Source organism: Atractosteus spatula, chromosome 4 (assembly GCF_055471065.1).
Source record: "Atractosteus spatula isolate fAtrSpa1 chromosome 4, fAtrSpa1.hap1, whole genome shotgun sequence".
Lineage (NCBI taxonomy): Eukaryota > Metazoa > Chordata > Actinopteri > Semionotiformes > Lepisosteidae > Atractosteus > Atractosteus spatula.
The window spans coordinates 68,142,780-68,165,998 of NC_142709.1; the positions used below are offsets into that span (position 1 = coordinate 68,142,780).

The window sequence follows — 23,219 nt, forward strand, 5'->3', positions numbered from 1 at the left end:
TCTCATGGTAGCGATTTATTAGAAGCCCGTGTGTCTTGAAAACGTTACAGTCGTCACTTGTATACTCAGGACCTATTGCGAGAGGATTAAGCAAAATAAAAAGAAAAAAACAGCTATTATCTCATCATAGGTGTCTTTATTACAGGAAAACATAATCATCCTCAGCTCCAATTCTCCTTAAGTAAATTGCATTAAGTTAAAGATTAAGCACCTGGTCTACATTTTATATTTTTATGTCTGCTTCCTGTTATTTTACGGTTGCACGTGTGGGATTCTTCTTCAGGTTCAATACATACAGTTAACGTTTACATGGTTTATAAACGTTTATACTTCACATTCTTTGTTAAGATGCGACGTTAAAACATCCTGGAAGTTTATTTAAAGTGAGAATGGGGTGTCGGTAAACTGCAGTAACGTCCGGTAAACACAAGCAATAAAATGAAAAAAAAAATAAGAATGGCGTGCATGCACGTATTAAAGAACAGCTCAAAGTTGAAAAGTGAAACTTGGGCATATTTAGGAATGTGTGCTCCCAGATGTTCTAAGTATTTATTATGTATATTACGTTGTGAAAAACAAAGTGAATTGTAAACCACAAGTGGGTATATATAACCTTACGTATGTTATCGACCCGCTGTCATTGATGCATAAAAATATCTGTTGATATATTCATTTGCTGAATAATAAAAATAAGCATCCCGTTGCTAGGGCAATGAAACTTCCTGGAATATTTGTAAAACAATGACAAACACAACTTAATATTATAAAGTCATATATAAAAACTCGATTTATTTTATTAAGCCAATCGACAATATTCACGGGTTAAGGAAAAAAATACATGTGTACTGCACAAATTTCATTAGACTACGGAAAAACTTACCAGTCTTCTCCTCTGGTTGAGCTGTCTTGACTGTATCGCGAGACTAGACACCCCGTTTCTTTGGCAACGAACCAAGCAACAGAACGGAAGGAGGAAAAGTGTCTTTTAAAACAGCAACAACAAAACTAATGTTATATAAAAATGATTTTCTGCGATTGTGAATTAAAAAAGACCAACGTAAAAACAGACATTAAATAATATGTATCAAAACTCCTCCCCTGCCGCTCTCCCGGTTTCTAGGCAACAGACCTAAGACGTAATGACAGATAAGTCGAAAATATATTGTAATTAAGTCTGTTGTTATTTTTATCTCGCCATTCAAGGGTGTTCGCACGGGGTTTGTAAGTTAAATGATGGGACTGACCTTGAAAAATCTTTAACGAGGGCGTTTATGAAAACGGTCAAGAGCTGGCTTCGGCCCCCTTTTTTTGAAATTTCTTATTTTCTCGCCCGGCGCAGTTCCCAGGATGCTTCGCGCCGGTTTGTAACGAATTTCGGTTTGACTTCAGCTTTTCGGCGCCATTTTCGAGTGAGGAGCTGCGCTGGGAGTTGGGAGTGGGGATGAGAAGAGACTGATATTTTACACATTTGGGCTCTTTTTCTGTTGGCCTCCTTCCCTGGATTGCGTTAAAAACCTCTTGAAAAATACGGAAAAAAATTAGGACACCGATCTGAGGTACTTGGGTTTCTTTGTGACGTACAGTTAAGGGTAAACGCTGTTAGAGCAAGAATATTTTTAGCGGGACGGATTCTAGCAGACTTGACGGACCGGTGAGGAGGAGGAGGAGGGGGGTTATTTGTAAACAGATTTGAAGGACGACTCTTACAGTGCTTGCTAAAAGAAAGCGTTTATCTGGTGACTGAAAATTACTCTAAAGCTTTGCTCCGGCTGAATTCACATAGCTGTTAGCTTTTCAGTTTCTTCACATCTCACATTTGTTCGTGCCTGTAGCTGTGAATGTTAGTTGTTTTTTTTTTCACTTTCAGTTATAACTAAATTTTTATCCTGTCGGGTTAAGCTAGTACTTTCTAATAACTCGTAAATCGGAGACTCTGCCAATGAGGTTATTTTATCCCTGTGATTACATATATGTTAATATTGCTTTCGTTACATTGTTGTTGATGTTCCGAAGATTTTTTTTTAATTGAGTTTTTGGGACCTTGATTTTTTTGTTGTTGTTTTCCAAAACGTTCTAAATCATTTACATATTTGTATTTTAAAAATACCAAAAAAAAATATTGACGATACGCCCGTGTCGATAGATGAAGTCACAGTAGCAGTAACGGGAGTCGCTTTCGTTTGGACAGCCGTTTTGTGAGGTAGCACTTGGCGTGTTTCGAGTATTGAAAATTAAAAAAAAAATCAACCGTTTCCTTTGATTTTCCTCGTTGAGACGATGGATCCATTGCGCGACAGAACTAAAACATTTTACTACGATTCGAATCTAACCAATCAAAATTAACTTTTCTTCAATGCGTCCTAGAGAAAAGCCCACGATTGGCCGCCTCGAAACCTATGGGACTTGCATTTTGTTTGCAAAGATAAACTTGTAATTCTGACTGTTGTGTGTTAGTAATGTGCGCTCCGGAGCCTCTGTTAAAGACGTCACGGGTTTTTTTTCCCTTCTTGTTATGTGGGGGTAACGTGACGCTGTGCCTGATGCGTGCAATCCAGTTATCAGTCCATTTCTTATTAAATGAAATCAGAAGAAAATATCTGCCGACGAATCAACTTCCTTTCCTGCAAATTTGTGGATGCGGCTAGATCATAGGATACACCATGCTGGTTTTTTTTTATGTTCAGGATGTTTTCCTCTTCAAAAAAAGGATAATGTTGCTCTTTTAAGTGTGATGTGCACTGGTAGCCCTACCTAAGGTCTTCGGCCGAAAATGCAGGTTCCGTGGTCTTTTGAGACGGATTATCGTAAAATGCCCCCCTTTGAGGGCTGACGAAGGAACATGACTCAGTTTGACAAGTGGAGAAGCGTTGCGATGGAGATCTGTCCTCCCTTCTTTTGGGGATTTGTTCTGATGTGAGATTTCCCCCTCCAGATTATAGCATGCCCTCCAAAACGACAAAAAGCTCAACTGCTGCCAAGCCAAAAGGCAAAGGGGCGCAGCCCCAGGATGAGTCCGCGGACGAGATGGAAGTACCCCCTGGAGAACCCAACTCAGATGGCAGTGTAGCGCCACAGAAGAAGGGTGAGTTACACTGGACTGCACTGGGGAGAAGGGAGTTGCTGGGCGGCTAAAAATCACTTTTTAATGCACGGATCTTAGGAATTGGGCATAGCAGTGTTAAATGATACAGTATTGTGATGTCCAAACTGTTTCCACGGACGGTCTATTGATTTATTGGTGGTTCGTGTACTTTAGGTTCAAAGTTACCGGAGAGATGTCAAGTTTTATTTTTTTTTTCTCCTGGAGTTCTTTAATGAACGACGTTTGTTGATTTTCTTCCCCCCCCCTTTATCTGGTGTTTGACGAGTAGAAATTTCGTGATGTCAGGAGTGGGTTACTGATGACCGAGTACTTTTCGATCCCCGTGTTTAAGAAGAGGAAAGTTGGGAATTGGTATTACAGGGCAGAAACAATTATGTTCGTACCAGTGCATTGTCTTTCTTGCTAGTAATAACGCATGTAAGGTCTGAAGAGCTTCCAATCAAAAGTTTGTCGAAATCGCAACGGTGTGTAATTTTTAAACAGCAAATCTTTGTATCCGAATTAGTTTGAAAACGTGCTTGACGTCTGTAAGAGAGTTTTATATTGAACATTTATCGTGAATGTAATTAAAATGTTAATATTGTAAGAAAATGCGCTTAAATGGTAGATTTCCATCAATTTTATATCGACGAATTATTAAAAGCGCACTGACTATGAATTTGCGCTTAGGATTTAACTGCCGATGTTTTTCGTTGTCTTTGTTCTGTCAGTGTGACCAGAACGGCCGTTGGCTTTCCCCGCACCCCCACTCACGACACCAGTGTTGCTTGAAACTGAACTTTTAATGTCCACTTTTCAACTTTGATGCAGGTCCCGGAGCGACAGCAGACGCGGTTGATAATCGAAGTTTAGAGGAGATTTTGAGTAGCATCCCTCCTCCCCCACCCCCAGCAATGACCAATGAACCGGGGGCTCCTCGTCTGATGATAACTCACATTGTTAATCGCAACTTTAAATCATACGCTGGTGAACAGATCCTGGGGCCTTTTCATAAGGTAAAGAGAGTTGTAAATACAGGGTATCAGATGGGAAATTAGAGAGCTCACTTTGCATTAAAAGTGTCCACTTTCTAGGTATAACAGTTTCCTAGCAGTTTTGGTCTCCAGAACCTTCTAAAAATGTGTGTAACTAATATCTCTGGGTGGGAAATTTTGAGTGTCAAGTACACATTCTATCTTAATTTTATGTTGAGAAGGGGGCTTATTTTATAAAATTGTTAAAATTCATAAACTATTTAAAGTTTCCTGTGTATGCTTGCTTTGGAAAATAAAATGAACACAACTTGTGTGTTTTAGACAGTGGTGTATTTTCTTTTCTTTTACTTGCAGTTGTTCAGTAGAATGAAGTTTGCTCGTTAATCTCTTCATTGACATTCAACAGTTTACTCACTACTGTGCTTTTTTTTAAAAAAAAAACTTGTTTCTAAAACAATTCAATGGTTTTTTCTTCCCTCAGCGCTTTTCCTGCATTATTGGTCCAAACGGCAGTGGAAAATCCAATGTGATAGATTCAATGCTTTTCGTATTTGGATACAGGGCCCAAAAGATCAGATCCAAAAAACTTTCAGTACTCATTCACAATTCAGATAAACATAAAGATATACAATGTTGCACTGTGGAAGTTCACTTCCAAAAGATAATTGACAAGGTAAATATTTTATGTTTTTATCCCATTGCCAGAATGTATCAGAAACTGTGCTTTAGTATTAAGGTTAACTAACATCTCATTGAGATAAAAGAAATACGGATGAAAAAGACTACACTTCAAACGTTGTTAAATTGTGATACAATATGGGAATTAAAAAAACTTGAATTTCTGCTTTAGTATTATCATTCGGTGACAATGTCCCACGAGTACAGTGCTAAGAATTGAATTGTCCAATCTTTTTTCGTTTGTTGACATTTAACAAATATTTTAGTGTGAAAAGACCATTATGCACATGAAAATGTTTCTAATTTGCATATGGTAAAATGTCAAGAAGGAATAATCTTTAAATCATTGACAGATAGTTCCTTAAATTGGAATTTTGCTGTTAAAATATTTGTTTAATATTTTAATTTTATTTAAATGATTTTTCATAATCATAATTATTTGTTTTCTGTTTTTTACTGTCTTTTAGAATTTTATTCATAAAGTTGTACAGTCCATTTTCAGGGGTCAGAAGTATTACTTATAGTTAAAGACATGATTATTAATCTGCTGTTTGCTTTTGTTGTCATTTAGTGGTGAATTTTATGAATGTGCATTCCTCAGAGGAAGGTTTTGTTTTTCAAACATTGTCAAAGAAAAGTAAAGAGTTAAGCAAAATGACAAGGGCTGTCAAAATGAAGTACACATTTGCTATTTAGTTTGCATTTTTCCACCCGTCTGATATAAATCAGGGATCATTCTTTGTTACCTTGGAAATCAGCAAGTAATTTCTGCCACATCGAAAAATTGCTGGACCCCAATATTGTTTGCTTTAGCTTGAGTTTAATTTTTTTAAAGCATTTCTTATCTGTTTAGAGTGGTAGCTGTAGAATTAAGATCTAGTGTTATTTTACTGTTAAAAATATATTAATTATTGGTTAAAAAGTTTGACTATTTTAGCAATAGTTATTGAATTTAAAAATCCTCCTGTTTCAGATTTTCTCCAATCCTACTTTGCTGTGTTTATAAAACGTTCAACAGTGTCATTTGGTAAAATATTAAAAAATGATTTGTAATGTTTTCCTTTTTTTTGTTGTTTGAATAATTGGCTGTTTAAATTGATTAGCTATAACTGTATGTATCCACCCTCCTCCCCTTTAGGAAGGAGATGATTATGAAGTCATCCCTGACAGCAAGTTCTGTGTTTCAAGAACTGCCTACAAAGATAATTCTTCAGTATACCACATCAATGGAAAAAAAGCGACCTTCAAAGATGTTGGAATTTTACTTCGTAGCCATGGAATAGATTTGGACCACAACAGATTTTTGATTTTACAGGTAATTGTATTTGCCCTCTTTCTTTTTTCACTAAATTCAGTTGTATTGATGTAGGGTACAATATTATGACAAGATATTTTCTCATGGCTGAATATTTGAAGGCCTTAAAGTGCTGTAGCAGCACATCATGGTTTGCAACACTGTAGTGAAGATGCGAACCATTATTTGCTGCTTTAGAATTTTAAGGAAAATGCAGAAGCTTAAAATCTTAATAAACCAGTGGCTACAATGCAAGGCAGTGCAGTAGTTAAAAAATTAATATACCTTCTCCGCTTTAGCAGCACGTAATTATTGGTGTGTGAGAAATAAAACCCAAACCCCAATATTACTTGTGCTGCTTCAGTGTGGCAGGATTAAGCTTCTTTTGTGATAACATAATATATCATTTATTTTTATCACAAGTACTGTATATAAATATGAGTGTTCATTAAGAATTATAAAATACTTTTGAAGATGTGCATGTGGCTATAAAATGAGAAGATCTTATGTTTAGGGGAAAATGCTTTTCTATAATAATTAGTTGTATTTTCACAATACGTTTTTTAAAATAAAGCTGCTTAATATATAAAACAATTGTTTGGCATTTAATTTAAATAGTGTAATAGTTTTTAAACTTCCTCAAAAAAGATAGAATTTGACTAGGACGGTGTATTACTGTGTATTTGTATTTCTGTATTTTTTTTTTAAATGCTTCACCATAGATTTAGTTTTTTTCCAGGTGTAGATGAACATGCAGTTCTAAATATTATGATTTTGAAATAACTGTTTCTGGAATTAATATAATTTACTGCACAATTTGTATTGTTTCCATATTAACAAAGATTTAAGGAGTGTGAAAATCTGTCTTTTATTATATTTAGGATGGGGCCTTGTGGCTCCTGCGTGTCAGCTAGTGATACTGTGGATAACATGCTTTCTGGCCAGTGAAGTATGGGTTTGATCCTTTGGTGTGGTGTAAAGGTGATGTTATTACATTGAGACATAGTATAACCAGAGGAAGGAAGATCATGATATATTTCACATGAAGAAATACCATATTCAGTGGCTTTTCGATCTGTATATTTTTACTAATTTTCAATCAATTTATGAAGTTGCTATAACGCTTTTGTGTTAGAAGACTGCATTAGTATGAAGAAATTTAAAAGATTACACCTGGCGAGACTGAAATATATGGATTTTAAAGAACGCATAATGTATGTTAAACATAAAGTATGTTGCTAAGAGAGAACAGTCTTAATTGCATTTTAAGGAAAGAAGGAAGTTATGCTTACACAAATGAATTAAAATAAAAAATTATTTTTAATGGAATTAATTTGTCTGCCCATGGAAGCATGGAAGCCAGTACCCATTTGTATTTGTTTCAGCTTTAATTCTAAAATATGTGATTGCCGGGCATGCACAAACTTTTGTGTGTACATCACAGGCATATAAATAGCACACATTTAATTGAATTCTGTATTTAGAAATATAGGTGTATGTGAATTAATTGTAAAATAATTTGAAAATATTTGTTGGTAAAATGCAAGGAAAATGTTATGTTTGTGTACAAATTATGGGATTTTGTTTCATTTTAAATAATTAACATTTTAATGGACTACTTTTGATTTGGGGGAATGTATAGGGTGAAGTTGAACAGATTGCCATGATGAAACCTAAAGGCCAAACTGAACAGGATGAAGGCATGTTGGAATATCTTGAGGATATCATTGGATCCTGGAGACTTAAAGAGCCCATTCAGATTCTTTGCCGCAGAGTTGAATTGTTAAATGAACAGAGGGGAGAAAAGGTAAGCTTGTTCAAGTGCATTTAACATGCTACTTTTGTTTTCCCTGTTTTAAAACAATAAAATCTCTGAAAAGAACCTAGGCTTTTAATGTATAGAATAATTCGAAGGTGACTTCATTGCTATAATTGTGTTGTATGCTTTGTTGTCAGTGATGTATTTTAAAACTAATTTGACTTGTTTTGATTTCTATAGAAGCGCTCGTTTTTTTTTAATTTCCATTTATTCAAAACATGGTCTTTTTCAGAATTTAAGGGAGTTCATAATGTTATAATAATTTTCATTTTAGCCAAATCTGATTTTTCACTGACACAATATGACATCTTTCTGTTTTGCGAGGGCCTGCAGGGGCTTCTCTGTTTATTTTGATAACTTTAACGTATTCTTGCCAAACGAAACAGCCAGTTCTGACACCTGCTTTTTCTTACAAGGAAGTAAGGCACACACTCCTACTGCAGGAATCGCTGTGTCTAGGTAACCCCCCTAGGTTCTTGCGCTATTGTGCCAAAATAATTTGGTTGCAGTCAGCAGTAAAAAAAAAAAAGGACAGTTTTTATTTTAGGCATTGTATGTTCCACATCTCTCATAGTGTTATGACATACTGCACATGATTTTTAAGCAAAACATTTTATTCTTGATCTTTTAATTTTTGGGTCACAAATTTAGAAATTATTGGAGTTTTGACCTGTTTAGGTAGATAATTTATATTTTAATGAAATATGAAATTAAGTTTGCTTAGTTTTTATGTTTAGTTATGCCATAAACCCGACATAAGAAGTTGCTGTATTAGGTTTAAATGTACATTTTGTGAAGGTATTTTAAAATAGTTTTGTATTAACAAATGGGTTCACAGATGTGTGAAAACAAGGTTTGAACTATAAAATATCTGAATCTGCATTGTTATTCTTTAGCTTAATAGGGTGAAGATGGTTGAAAAAGAGAAAAATGCTTTGGAAGGAGAGAAGAACTGTGCTATTGAGTTCCTCAAACTAGAGAATGAAATTTTTAAAAAAAAGAATCATGTTTGTCAGTATTACATGTAAGTATTTTAAGGTTTTAGACCTTCCTCAATGGTTAAATATGAGAAGACTGTATGAAAATAAGTTTAAGGAATTGCATGTTTACTGTACTAGAAATAAAAAAAAGTTACTTTGGGATGTGCTCAGTTAACATGTAAAATCTGAAATACTACATAATTCACTAGTTTCTGTGGGTTATAGATATGACAATTTGTAATCTCGTGCCATTCAGGTGAACTAGTTTCTATGAAAGATGTTCTGATCATTTAAATGGAACAGATCTCCACCTAGCAATGTTAGGAAAATGTTATGCCTTGTTTTAGATATTTGATTGTGTGGAAAAATATGAAAATGGAAGTCTCCCAAGTCAGATTCTTATGTATTTTTAGTAATAACCAGAGTTATTAAAGAGGTTGCTGATCAGTTTATTTTCAGGTGGGGTTTTATATCAATTTCTCACATACTTTCCTTATGATTTGCAGTTTTTTTTCATTTTCTGTATTTGTTTCTTGTAAAACTTGGTTTTGATATTAATTTGCAGAACTATGAATTAGATTGTGATTTCTCCCCTGTTGGTATTTTCTAACTTTACTTTATCTTCTAATTTCATGTTATATTTTTTCTAGCCATGAGCTGCAGAAGAAAGTTGCTGATAAAGAAACTAAAAAGCAAAAGATCCTTGAGGAGACCAAAGAACTAAATGAGAGAAATACCAAACTTGCTGAGGAGATGAAGGTTAAGAACAAGGACTTGAAAGAAGTTGAAAAGTAAGGACTTCTGTTCCATATCTTGCAAATTAAAATAAGTCTTGATAATTGAGGTTTCATTGAACAATGTTTATCGTAGTGATAAAGTACGTTTAATGTGTTTTGGGTGGAGATAGACTGCTTTAATATAAAAATAATCCTGATCTGAGATACCAACTTTAATGTAGTATTAAATTATTAATAAAAATCTGGTATTATTAGCTGACATCTTAGTCTGATTTCTGCTGTTAAAAATATATAGTCTGAAAACACTTTGTTTTACCAATTGACATTTTATTTATGTGGAATAGAGGTACATTAAAAATCTGGAAAATTCTTTGCAACTTTTTTTCAATCATGTTTGCACATATTAGGGAAAAAATCTTCAGACTGAGTTTCCCTTAAGCAGGAGAATTGGGTGAGAAAGCTTTGACTCATTCTACCAGCTCCAGGGAGCACAAAGGGAAGATCAGTGTCATCTTGCTGGATATGATTTGCTGATTAGGTTTATGTGGAAAGAGGCAGCTGGCTTATGGTGGGCTTGTAGGACACTTAAATGAAATGCTTTGTTTGCCAACATTTCCCACTTTTTTTTTCCTTTGAGATCAAATTACCTATAAATACGATCATACACTTCTTTATCAGTTGTATTTATTGTAAATGTGCTTCTGTTTTAAATCCTTTTTTCCTACAGAAAACTTGCAAAAATCACAAAGTATATTGAAGAAAGAAAGGAGAAATTTACCCAGTTGGACTTACAAGATGTTGAAGTGAGAGAAAAGTTGAAGCATTCGAAAAGCAAAGTGAAGAAACTCCAGAAGCAACTGCAAAAGGACAAAGAAAAGGTTGTAATAGGGATGACTTTCTTGCCTATTGGCATTTTTTTTTGAGAATTTGTGTATTAGCATGGATATATTGAATCAACAGGAATAATTGAAGTGAAGAATTCCCGGCTTCCCAGTCAGATTGAGTTTGCAGCATGCCTGATAAGTTTGAAGTAGAGCTTTCTGCATCATGAATTGAGAATTTCAAAGACTCTTTTGTCTTTGCCTGACAAAATTTCATATATAGTTGTTTGAACATTTTTATGCCCCAAACGTTTAACAATGGAGGTTGATAACAAAGTGTAAAGAACCAAAGAAGCAATTTATTTTAAGAGTCTTAATCCAGTAAATTAGGTCCTGTTCAGTACAGAGGTAACCACTGAAGTAGTTTTCCTTCAACAAGGTGCAATGTATAAGTTATAAAAAAAATTGAAATGCTGCTAGATACACTACATAAATTCTAAGTTTTTATTCATCCAGTCTTAAAAAATATTTTGAAAGAATAAATGTGAGTGAAAAGTTTTGTTCCATTATGCACTGAAAGGAAATGAGTAAGTAACTAAAATCAATTAGCTAATAACCCAAAGAGGTAGATGTGCCTTCTCTAATATACAGACTTTCGAATATGATGCAGAATGCTAACAAACCAGTAACTGTTCTAGAAGAAAAGGCATATAATTAAATAGTTATAGTCACACCTGAAGAAGGCTCCACGGCCGAAACGTTGTGTTCTCTTTCTTCTTTTTTTCAGCATGGAATAAACCTATTACTTGTATAATTAAATAGGCCTTGTTCAACTAAATTGATTTTGGACCTGCTTATCCATGGCACCTCAAAATGAAAATCCATTTATTCAACCTTTTGAGCTGTAGCTTTTAATGTGGTATGGTTTTGTATAGCTTTTATTCTGCACATTGTAGTTTTTAATTAAGATTTCAAAATAAACTAAATTACTTTAATACAAGAAGTCAATGTGCTGAGATGTTGCACAAAAGATTATCCATCAGAAATGTTTTCTTGGGCTGTCTCATTCTATAATTACTGTTGAAATGTATAGTGTTCAACAATCAAGATAAAGTATTCCTGATGAGATAGCAGTGTTTAGTGTTGCAAATGTTTGATCTTTGTCCTTAAAAAATATCAGTAGATCATAACATTTTCAGAGATTTTAAGTGCAGGTTGACATTTAAATTCATGTTCATATTTATTTCGTTAACATTAGGTTGAAGAATTCAAGAATGTACCTGCTAATAGTGAAAAAACTATTTTGGAAGCAACTGCAAGAAAAGAGGAGCATGAGAAACAAAAAGTAGTTGAGGAAGAAAAGCTAAAGAAAGTAATGGAAAGCCTAAAACAAGAAACTCAAGGACTACAGCAAGAGAAAGAGGTTAGTCATTGCTTTTCTACATTGTCCCTCAAGACATTTTTGAACTGGAACAATTAATTGTACTTTTCTTGGACTTAGGAAAAGGAGAAAGAGCTGATGGAGTTGAGTAAAGCTGTGAATGAAACTCGGTCCAAGATGGATGTCGCCCAGTCTGAAATTGATATTTACCTCAGTCGTCATAATACAGCCTTGACCCAGCTCAACAAGGCTAAGGAGGCCTTACAAACAGCCACAGAAACCCTTAAGGAAAGAAAATCAGCTATTAAAGAGCTTGAAATTAAAATACCAAAGTGTGAGGAAGAACTGAAAAGGGTAGGAAAACCTTTTATTGAAATATGCATTTTTTTAGGAATCTAAATCTATTCTGATACTGGTATTTTCTCCACTTTAAAAAGGATGAAGGTGATCTTGATAAAATCCTAAAAACTGAAGGAGAGACAATGAAGGTAGTTAAAGAACTACGTCAGAAAGTTGAAGAGGCTAAAAGTTGCCTGTCATCAAACCGCAGTCGAGGCAAGGTCTTGGATGCACTCATGCAACAAAAAAAGAGTGGAAAAATTCAGGGAATCTTGGGGAGATTGGTAAGGAGAACACGATGCTTGCATGAAAAGTAGGGTGACATTTATCAATAATGCCTATGAGACTTTGGAAAACTACAGGGTATTGAGTTTTGTTTTAAATTGAAAGAGATAAGCACATACTTTATACATGTATTCAGTAATGTGAAGATAAATACTGATGTTTAACTTGACATCAACTATTTTTCCCATGAAAAAGGAATCCTTTATGTATAGGTGCTTCATCCTTTGTTCCCAAGTTATTGTCCAGTGTTAGAGGAGTGGCTAATTAAGCTACCCTGTGAGTTCTTTTGTTCCCTTTTCAGTTTGCTGTTGTTAACTTCATTTATTCTTTTTGTGAATGTTGCATTTGTTTAATTCAGGGTGACCTTGGAGCTATAGATGAAAAGTACGATGTTGCTATTTCTTCAAGTTGTGGGTCCTTGGACAATATACTTGTTGACACCATTGATACAGCTCAAGAATGCGTTAACTTTCTTAAGATGCAAAATATTGGTGTTGCCACCTTCATTGGGTTAGATAAGGTAGGTCCAGAATTTTGTAATGATTGTATTGTACAAATAAAAAAAAATGTGAGGAGCATTACTGTGCAATTCAAAATGGTGTTTCTTCCATGAGAACTATGTCCAGAACAATCTTTGCTTTCAGCATCTCTCATTATAAAACAATAACTTAATAATAAGTGGATTTTGTGGGACCCAGTTTTTTATAGATAGGTTTAACAGCATACTTAGTAGCTTAGTAATCATGTTTCAAGTTTATTATTAACTTGGTGTTACAAAAGTGAAAGTGTGGTTTATAAGCAATCTACACCTAGAAATTAAACCTTGATTTAAACATTTTTGTCCTATAGATGAAGGTTTGGGAGAGAAGTATGGGAAAGATTCAGACTCCTGAGAACATTCCAAGGCTTTTCGATATGGTGAAGGTTAAGGATGAGGCGGTACGTCCGGCTTTTTATTTTGCCTTGCGTGATACCCTCGTGGCTGACAACTTAGAGCAAGCTACCAGACTGGCCTTCCAGAAGGATAAACGTTGGAGAGTGGTCACGCTGCAAGGCCAAATTATTGAACAGTCTGGTAAGAACTTCATTGTATTTAATAAACTTTAAGTTTTTGTTTTTATTCCCGGTGAAATCAGATTATCTTCTGGGGGTTTTTATACCACGATTTAATCATTGTTTAGACACTCATGATAGTTTTGTTTTTATTATCCATTTTGTCATCAGTTTAAAGGTAATGTTTATAGTTACAACTTGAATGTTGCTACAGGTACAATGACTGGTGGTGGAGGAAGAGTAATGAAAGGAAGAATGGGATCCTCTTTGGTGGCTGATATTTCTCAGGAGGAGGTGAGATGAATACATGGTTTTCCTGTAGAGCCCTGTAGTCCAGACAGTATCGACTGTTCCATTAGCTAAAAGTCTGGCATTCTGCAGTTGGTCAGACATCGCTGGGATTGAGGGCACTTGTGTGTGTAGGTCCTTATTCTTCATACATGGTGCAGAAACTGTCACAATAAGCCATGTTGATTAACAATTTAATGATTGCAAATAGGGAGGAGTTTAAAATAATTGCAGATTTTTAATGAAAAGGTAGTGCTAGGTATGGTAGGTTACACATTTCTAGTGTTTGTGTTGGCATTCTCCCAAGTATTAAGCTCAAAATTTATCCTACATATGAAAACCCATAAGGGTGTAATATTAAGTGGGACCTGTGAAAATATATAACTCATCCCTTTTTCTTTTGTAATTCAATCTTTTGAAATTTGTTCGAATAGTTAAATTCACTCAACGCTACCTTAAGTGAAAGACAAGAAATAGTGATAGAAGATCCTAGAAAGGGCTTTTAAATTCAGAAGGTTCAACCTTTTTTTCCTGTTTAATCAAAATAAAGAAGCCTTTAGCTCTTTCACATGCATGTTAAGTGCTTTTCAACTTCTACAATCTTAATTATTTCTCAGTAGTACTTTTTGTTCTGGTTGATCATAAATTATTTTTTGTTTGTAAACCTCCACTCGTAGATGGAAAAAATGGAACGCAAGTTGAAAGATAAAGTTCAATTAGCACAAAGCAGCCAAGAAAAAAAGGTGGAGCTTGAAGAGCGGGTTCACAGACTGAGAAACCACCTTCGGGAAATGAAAAACACTTTGGAGAAGTACACAGCGAGCATCAAGGTGACGGGTGTCTTTGTAATTTGTGTTGGTTCGTTGTAAAGAAGTAGAATAGGCAATATTGGAGTGTTAACTTTTAGATGCCTGTTTTCCTGTAAGATATTGGGCTTAAAAAGTTTAATGCCTGTTGATACATATTTGCAGTCTGAAACCCTTTTTGTGTTTGTTTTGCACAGAGCTTGTCAGAGCAAGAAGTTCACCTCAAGTTACAGATGAAGGAGCTTGAAGCAAATGTTGCAGCAGCTGCTCCTGATAAAAATAAACAGAAACAGTTGGAGAAGAACCTGGAGGCTTTCAAAAGAGGTGAATATCCACCATTGCAATATTAATGTAAATTGTGTATTCAAGTGTGGAAGAACTTGGAGGAATCAACAATACATAAAATTAATAATTTTTTATATGAAACAAAGTTGTAATACATTGTAAAGAATCTTGACAGAAAGCTAGTAAGTTATACACATAAGTCTGGTTGTATTTTGGAAATTCATGAATCATTTGGATACAGATTTTGAAAGCCAAGGTTACATGAAAATGACCAAGTGTAGTTAACATTTATGTATAGCAGAAGCAGTGGTTTAGTTGTTGGTGAAGCAGTTGTTTAAAGCCTTAGCACAGACATCAAATGTAGTTTACTATTTTTTGAAATTTAGAATTAATTTCCTATTTCTCCTATACCCACTGATTAGGACTGGCTTTTTTTAATTGGTCCTTTGAAATGTTTATGTTGTGGCTACAGACACTAAGATCGTAAAACACAGGAAAATGACTCCTCTGACCCTGCTCTTTTAAGACACTTCTATGAACAAGTCACAGGGAACCCAGCTGTAAGTGGAGTTTCAGCACTGATTGGCGCATCCCTTCCCATCAGCACCACATGTCTGCAATTGCCCTGGAGGCTGCAGGGGTCGCTGACTAACGCCTCTCTGCCCTCCAGCAACACTTCGACAGCTGTATACCGCACCTTGAGCAATTAGTTTCACGGTTACAGTCAGTGACATGACTCAAGTTTAGGCCTTTGATTATTTGTGCCTTTACCCAAGCAAGTGAATTACTTTAGGCACTTGAGGTTTAGGTTTAACTTAGTAACTTTTCTGTTATAGATTATGAAACTGCTGCAGCCAAAGCTGGTAAAGTGGAAGCTGAAGTTAAAAGACTGCACAACCTGATTGTTGATAGTATTAGCCACAAGCTTAAAGCACAGCAGGATAAGCTGGACAAAATTAACAAAGAAATAGATGAGTGTTCCTCTGCAATAACTAAGGCTCAAGTTTCAATCAAGACTGCTGGAAGGTACGTTGTCTTTGATTTCATTCCAACCAATACCACTGGTATAACTTAAAGAGCTGAGTTGGTTAAAGCACGTAGACTAGAATCGGTATAGTACATCTTGCTTTACAAGAATTATTTGACCAGGTCAAACGCATTGCAATTTTAGTTGTACTGCCTATTTTTTATCAAATAATTTGTCATTTCTGTATCTCATTAGAGCTTTTGATCACAAATAACCTGCCAACGAATGTCTAAATATTTAAATTAGAACATTTATTTTAAACTGAAATGTTAATTTGTATTTTTTCCCTTTAGGAACCTTAAGAAATCTGAAGATGCACTTGCACGAACAGAGCAGGAAATAGTTGAAAATGATAAAGCAGTGGAACAACTTACAGAACAGCTGAAGAAACTGGAAGAGGAGGCTACTGTTGTCATGAAGGAGTCGAAAGAAGCTGAGGTATAACTTTTTTTTTGTCCAAATACTCTTAAAACCACTTCACTAGGACATTATATTAAAGTGACTTAGAGAGAAATGGCTGTGATGGTAATGGAAGCAATATACTGTATATGATGATTTTGGATTTTAGCTTTCATTCTTTTTGGTTGAGTGTAATGATACTGGTTTTAACATACTATGATATGGTAATTTTAACCATGAAACCATTTTCCAATTTTTCTAATCTTTTTCTAATGGGTTTTTACTTTTCTTTTTAATCAAAGTGCCACTTTAATACATTCATGTAGATAGGTCTGTTGGTCACTGTATTCATTCTGCACAATGTGGTAATAACTTTACAGAAACAGGGTCTCTCTAATATTTTGACTGGTTATAAGCACTTGATTGATAAATGAATCTTTTCCTTTAAACAATAACTACTACAAAAACAAATGTTTTTAGAAAAAACTACATAGTGGATATATGTGTCATATTTCTACATTCTTTCTTAGGAGGCATTGTCTGAAGTGCAAGAGCAACACAAGAATGTGCTTCAGGAGATTAAAGCTGTTCAGGAAGAAGAACATGCACTCCAGAAGGAGTCCCTGAACATAAAGCTCAACATTGAGCAAATCGACAGTCATATCGCAGAACACCAGTCAAAGATTAAACACTGGCAGAAAGAGGTATTGTTTCTACTGCTATGACATTTCTTAAATTGACATTTACAAGGGGGTGTATTAAAAGTTATGGTATTCATTTAAATACCTTAGGACCAGTTCTGTATTAACTATATATCCATAATATTTCTCGGGGACAAGAACATTAAGGTTGGAAATGATAAGGCCGTTCAGCCCATCTAGTTTGTTTCGTTGTTCTAATTCAGTGGTTCTCAAACTTTTTGGACCAAGTACCACCCCTAACTAACCAAAGCATCCAAGTACCACCTACAAGTCATCTTCTAATAGGAACCCCAGAAATTCTCAATGAACATGAGCGCATGTGCACACACTCACACATACATTAATAAATATTATAATAATAAACTTTGATATATTAAAATGTGGCTTCTCAAAGTGTTTTACAGAAAAAAAACAACAACAAATAAAACTAAAAAAGCACCATTTCAGTGAGAGGGGTGAGCCTGTTTAGTCGAGCAAAGCAGATGTGAATTAATTTTTCGAGCCTTGATACAATTCACAACAGTCTTAACAGATTTTAAATCGTCAGGCATTTTCTTGACGGCAAAGGTCTCGCGGTGGATGTTGCAATAAAACCATTAATTTCTGGAGCAACCTCTCTAATTCGTGCAACTACACAGCTGTGTCGGCTTGTCATTGCTCTAGCACCGTCTGTACAAACTCCGACACATTTTATCCAGTCGATGCCATTCTCTTCGATAAATTCATTCAGAAGCTGAAATACGTGCTCTCCTGTAGTTCCTGTTGGTAGCGGCTTACAGAACAGAAAGTCCTCACGGGATGTACACTCAAACTCGTATCTAACGTAAACTAGCAAATTGGCCAAATCGACTACAGACTCATCTAATTGCAGTGAAAAACATCCGCTCATCTTAACACGCTCTGTCAGCGTACTTTTGATATAATCCTTAATTTCAATAATTCTATGAATGACTGTGTCTTTCAGGGGGGGCAGCAGGTCGAGCTGTTCAGCAGCTTTTTCTCCACACATAATAGTGCGGGGCTTACCTGCTTTAGCAATCCGCAAGCTTGCATTTTTCCACGTTTCCGTTTTTATTTCAGTGTTTATTTTAAGTATTTATTTCATTCGCATGGGAGAGAAATACAGAGACGCTCGGTGTATTTTTCTCAAATTAACTTAGAAGAGTTCTTAAATATTTTTCTGTTATTTTTCACGCTTTCCTGTGCTCACAAGATTACCAGCGTTCGTAGCACGCATTTCTATGCATTCCTATGTTTACAACGTTGGCATTGTTCCAAAATCACGCACATTCTCCTTTCTCCCTATTTGCTGGAGATACAGTAGCTTTTTTTAAATACAATTGGTCACTTGCGTCCGTAGCACGCATTCCTATAGAGTGGTATAGAATTACAGAGTATCTCTTGTGTCCACTGAAGTATTAGCGCGCACTGTATCGTAGTGCGTAGGCTGCGTATTCGACACATAAAAATACAAAATATGAAAACCCGTCCCGATTTTTTCAGCGCACACGACACAGTTCCAGGGTCATTTGGCGTACCACCTGGCGGCACGCCGCGTACCACAGTTTGAGAACCACTGTTCTAATTGATCCAAAAATTCATCAATTTTCTTGAAAACCCAGGGTTTTGGTTTCAGATAGCTTGTTGCAGAATCACACAGTTCTTTGTGGAGAAAAGCACCTCCTGATTTCTGTTTTAAATTCTCGTAGCTTCGATTTCTAATCTCCGGTGCATTTCACCATTTAGAATAAAGCCCATTTGGGTTTACTATGAGGTACCCTCATGGTCATCTGTGTTCAGATCTACAAAATAGTAACAGAATTATACACATTCTTCTAAAGAAGGTCATACTCTAGTACATTGTACAATTTTAACATTCATTTTTTAAATTATGTACGTTTAGGATGTATAGTTATGTTTGCTGTGTTTATTGCTTTTCTGTTTTGTCTAGAACAGAGGTTCTTAGCCATTTCTGGTGGCCAGCACTTGCTTGTTGATACATTTACAAATACGTTCTTAGGCAAGAACGACACAGTAAATGGTCACATTTTAATATCTTTTAGTGTAGTTTTAAAATTCACTTGGAAAGTTCTTCTCAAATCCAGAAATAAAGCACGTATATAATGAGACACAGTGGCGCAGTGGTGAGCATTGCTGCCTCGCAGCGCTGGGGCCCTGGGTTCAGTTGCAGACCTGGGGTGCTGTGTGTGTGGAGTTTGTATATTCTCTCTGAGCTTGTGTAGGTTTCCTCTGGGTGCTCTGATTTCCTCCCACTTACCAGTAGGTTAATTGGCTTGTTGAAAAATTTGGAAGAAGCAGTTCGAAAATGGATGGATATATAGCATGTATAACCACACTAATAGGTCAGTAGATGTGTATCCTAAAAAGCTTATGCTTTTGAAAATCATTTGGGTAAGTGCAGTGGAAAGAGTGTTATGGCAGTATTACATAATGTACATTCTCATTGATGGATATTTTTGAAAGCTGCACATTGCGATTTGCTGCAAGTCAGACTTGCTACTTGAAAACTTTGATTAGTTTCCTTCTATGGTTGACATTAAGGAGCAGGTGGATCCTCTTGAACGCTACTACATTTGGAGTAATTCTGTAAAGGCAGATTCAGAAAAATGTCCAGTTTATATACCCTTTGTCCCTTTGTTTTTTGACAAAAATCACTGTCTACACATCAGTGATTAACGAGATTTAAATTGTCCATAGGTGATAAGAAATACATTAGGATGAGTATCGGTATATCCTTGGATTAGAAGGGAAATGCATCTTATATGTTCAGTGCTACACCCAAATTACCCTAATTAGCATAACAGAGCATATTTTATCCTACCCTTTAAAGGGTACCACTTGAACACTGGTGGCTACATTCGAGAAATGGTGGTCTAGACTCTAGAAGATGTCAGTTTTCATTTCAGATGCTGTATTTTCAAGCTCAGTGCTGATGGAAAGCACAGTGTAATTATCATTATCAGGTCATCTGTCAGGTGTTTGCTTGGCAGTCATTAAGGGTTATATCAAGTTATTCCTGTATAGGTTGAATTAATTACACATTTTTTGCATTAAGTAGGGAATGTTTAACTGTAATATTTGATTTTCAGATATCTAAAATTACCCTACATAACATTGATGGTCAGCCTGCTGAAGAGCTTCACACACTGACACAGGAGGAGCTGGAATCTACCCCAAACCCAGATGTCATCCATAATCAGATTGCACTTATCGAAGCAAAATGCATGGAAATGAAGCCAAACCTTGGCGCTATTGCGGAGTACAAAAAAAAGGTAGCTGCTCTTTATTTTAAATTTATCCAGCTTTTGCTTTTTTTTTTAGAAACACTGAAATCTGTATTTCTTTTAGGAAGAGCTATATCTTCAACGTGTTGTGGAACTGGATGAAATAACCAACCAACGGGATAACTTCAGAAGAGGTTATGAAGATCTTAGAAAGCAGAGGCTGAATGAATTCATGGCTGGATTCAATATCATTACAAATAAACTGAAAGAAAATTACCAAATGCTGACACTGGGTGGAGATGCTGAGCTGGAATTAGTGGACAGCCTGGATCCTTTCTCTGAGGGAATTATGTTTAGGTAATGAAAATGTACATTTATATTCTGTTATGTAATGCTGTTAAGGCAAATAATTTGTATCTGCATCCTTATGTGAGGACAAAACGTAAATGGTATCTGGAGGAGAAATTGTCATTCCTATATTTTTAGGTCCTCGTTATAATACTGATCTTTCCCTTGGTCTTGGTTTCATGGCTAGTCAGATGAACAAACTGCAAAAATTCTGGAAGTCTGAAACAAACTGTCAAAAAGCCAATTCCCAGGGATCATACCCTCAGATTAATAATTCACTGGCACCCAAATAACAAAGATTGGATAAAGGGCTTCCCCTTGTTTCTAACTCTATTCCTGTATTTAAGTACTGTATTCTAAGTGTCATGAAGTGAAAAATACCATTGTGGTCTTATATAACAGAAAATTATATAAAACCAACAATTTAGGGAAAAGGAGTAATTTTCCACCAAATGTTGTAGTATATTTTTTTTAACGTGATCTTTTGTAATTCTTCCTTGTAGTGTTAGACCTCCTAAGAAAAGCTGGAAGAAGATCTTCAATCTTTCTGGTGGGGAGAAAACACTGAGCTCTTTAGCCCTAGTGTTCGCACTGCATCATTTTAAACCAACCCCTCTGTACTTCATGGATGAGATTGACGCAGCTCTGGATTTTAAGAATGTTTCGATTGTTGCTTTTTACATTTATGTGAGTACATTATGGAAGAACTACTCAGCAATATATAAACTTTATAGATGTTGCAAAATGCTCTTTATACAAGGCTGCTGAAGATTTGAAGGAGTTTAAAATTATCAGTAGAAAAATATTTGGTACTACATGTTCATTAATGTGAAAAGAAAATGCTTTAGGGCAATGTTGTTGGACTTGAACTGCTAAGCCGGAGCTTCTGTAAATTTCTTGTACATTCTTTTACAGATTTGTTAAAAACTTAGCAAATTGGTTATTTTAAGTGTTATTATAATGCAAATATGTTCTTTCTTCTGAAATTAGTTTGCTTTCTGAAGTCCATGCTATTAGACAAGTATTGGGTTTAGGGGACTTCTACGATTAGATCTAATGTAAAACAACGCTAAGCCCTAACAATTGTACATTGTAGAAATTTAGTAAGGAATTTCATTCAGTTTGAACGAAATATAATTCCAGATTTTTGTCAATGTATTTTTTTCATTGCAGGAACAAACAAAAAATGCCCAGTTCATCATCATTTCTTTACGAAATAACATGTTCGAGATTGCAGACAGACTCATTGGAATTTACAAAACGCACAACACCACCAAAAGCGTTGGGATAAATCCAAAGGTTATTGCTTCGAAGGAGCTTGCAGAAGTGGAAGTGCCATCTGCATGATCGTCACATTCAATTTGTTTTAATCACAATGCATATTGAGAAGTTCTTCGAATACTGAAATTAATTTTGATTTTTTTTTATAAATCTTGATTCTTTTAAGAATACTATGCCTTTGAATTTCTTAATTCTGTGCAGGCTACATATTTTAGTAAAAAGCTGCTACTTTTTCTATGTACAGAGACTTAACAATTTAAGATGTAAGCATATTTTTCTAAGCTAATAAACTGAATAAGTATGTGTTTGTGTGATGTATTGTGATTTAATTAACTTAATGCTCTTTATTCTGAAATGATAACATTTTTAAAATCTAGTAAGTTTAAAGGTTTTCAGTACTTGTATGAAGAAAAATGACATTTGATAGATTAAACTACACAGATGAGTAGAATTTTATTTAGTAGAATATTCCTTTCCTAGGAATATCTGTAATTGGTACCTTTTCATACTATTTCATACTCCCAGACACAACAAGGTAGTAGTAGTTCATAGTCTGGTACCACATGCTTGGCATCCCCTGACTGAATCTGCTGGCAGGTAGTTTGAATTCAAAGGGGTATTTTCCTTCTTCAAAAAAAAACATGATAGCAACTGATTGAGTAAATTCCAATAGTTTATGAGCAAGCACAGTTAAATTAATTAAGTCCTAGGCTATAAGAAAGACAAGAAATATAATTGATATAAATTAATGTACATAACCATTTTTAGATTTTGAAAGCCTTGATATTTGTGATTAACAGATTTGTGCTAAAACTAAGGTCACAAGGGGTGAGTTTCCCGGAAAGGATGAATCAGATTAACGAGCAACTTTATGATGTCTGTAATGTATGTGCTATTTTTTCCAAGTGTTTCCCTAAAACCCTCTTAATCTGCCATTTTACACGTATAATTTATTTCTTTGTTAACCGTGTCCCTGAAGTTGCTTGGCAAAAAGCATCACAAGTTGATTGAAAAGCAATTGATTGACAACACTTTAATTATATGGTGGTGTTTTTGGTCCTTCGGTGGAATGAAATAAATTTGTGAAAAGTAATATGAAGTAAACATGACATCATAATTTAATTACCAATAAAGCAAAAGCATATAAACTAGCACAAAATTGGGCACCTAATGTTTCTAAGATGAACGCAAAAGAAACGACGGACACGCCGTAAAAGAAAACCACACTTTTCTAAAGGAGAGCTTGTTCTTTTAGAAGAGATTGACGAAAACAGTGTTGTTGACTAAGGCACGCGGCAGCCTTTCCAACAGCGAGAAGAAACAAAAGTGGGATGAGATAGTGAAGAGAATAAGTGCCTGCACATCACAACCTAGG

General features: G+C 35.2%; 1 protein-coding gene across 1 annotated transcript; it reads left to right on the forward strand.

Annotated features, from left to right (window-relative positions):
* The first annotated feature begins 1,401 nt into the window (after positions 1–1,401).
* Positions 1,402–22,147, forward strand: smc4 (structural maintenance of chromosomes 4). Its single transcript, XM_088913725.1, has 24 exons — positions 1,402–1,556; positions 2,933–3,082; positions 3,914–4,098; positions 4,559–4,750; positions 5,894–6,070; positions 7,692–7,856; positions 8,765–8,892; positions 9,499–9,639; positions 10,313–10,463; positions 11,665–11,829; positions 11,908–12,141; positions 12,225–12,410; positions 12,770–12,931; positions 13,261–13,486; positions 13,679–13,758; positions 14,430–14,582; positions 14,756–14,882; positions 15,680–15,869; positions 16,164–16,308; positions 16,800–16,973; positions 20,081–20,263; positions 20,340–20,572; positions 21,067–21,250; positions 21,737–22,147. The coding sequence occupies exons 2-24, from the start codon at positions 2,941–2,943 to the stop codon at positions 21,908–21,910; spliced, it is 3,897 nt and encodes a 1,298-aa protein (XP_088769851.1). The 5' UTR covers positions 1,402–1,556; positions 2,933–2,940; the 3' UTR covers positions 21,911–22,147.
* The last annotated feature ends 1,072 nt before the right edge of the window (positions 22,148–23,219 follow it).

Excerpts from the sequence above, each read along its gene's own strand:
- smc4 (XM_088913725.1), top strand. The coding sequence starts at position 2,941 with ATGCCCTCCAAAACGACAAAAAGCTCAACTGCTGCCAAGCCAAAAGGC. Across the intron at positions 11,830-11,907 it reads GACTACAGCAAGAGAAAGAG|GAAAAGGAGAAAGAGCTGAT; the intron begins GTTAGTCATTGC and ends TCTTGGACTTAG. Across the intron at positions 13,487-13,678 it reads CCAAATTATTGAACAGTCTG|GTACAATGACTGGTGGTGGA; the intron begins GTAAGAACTTCA and ends ATGTTGCTACAG.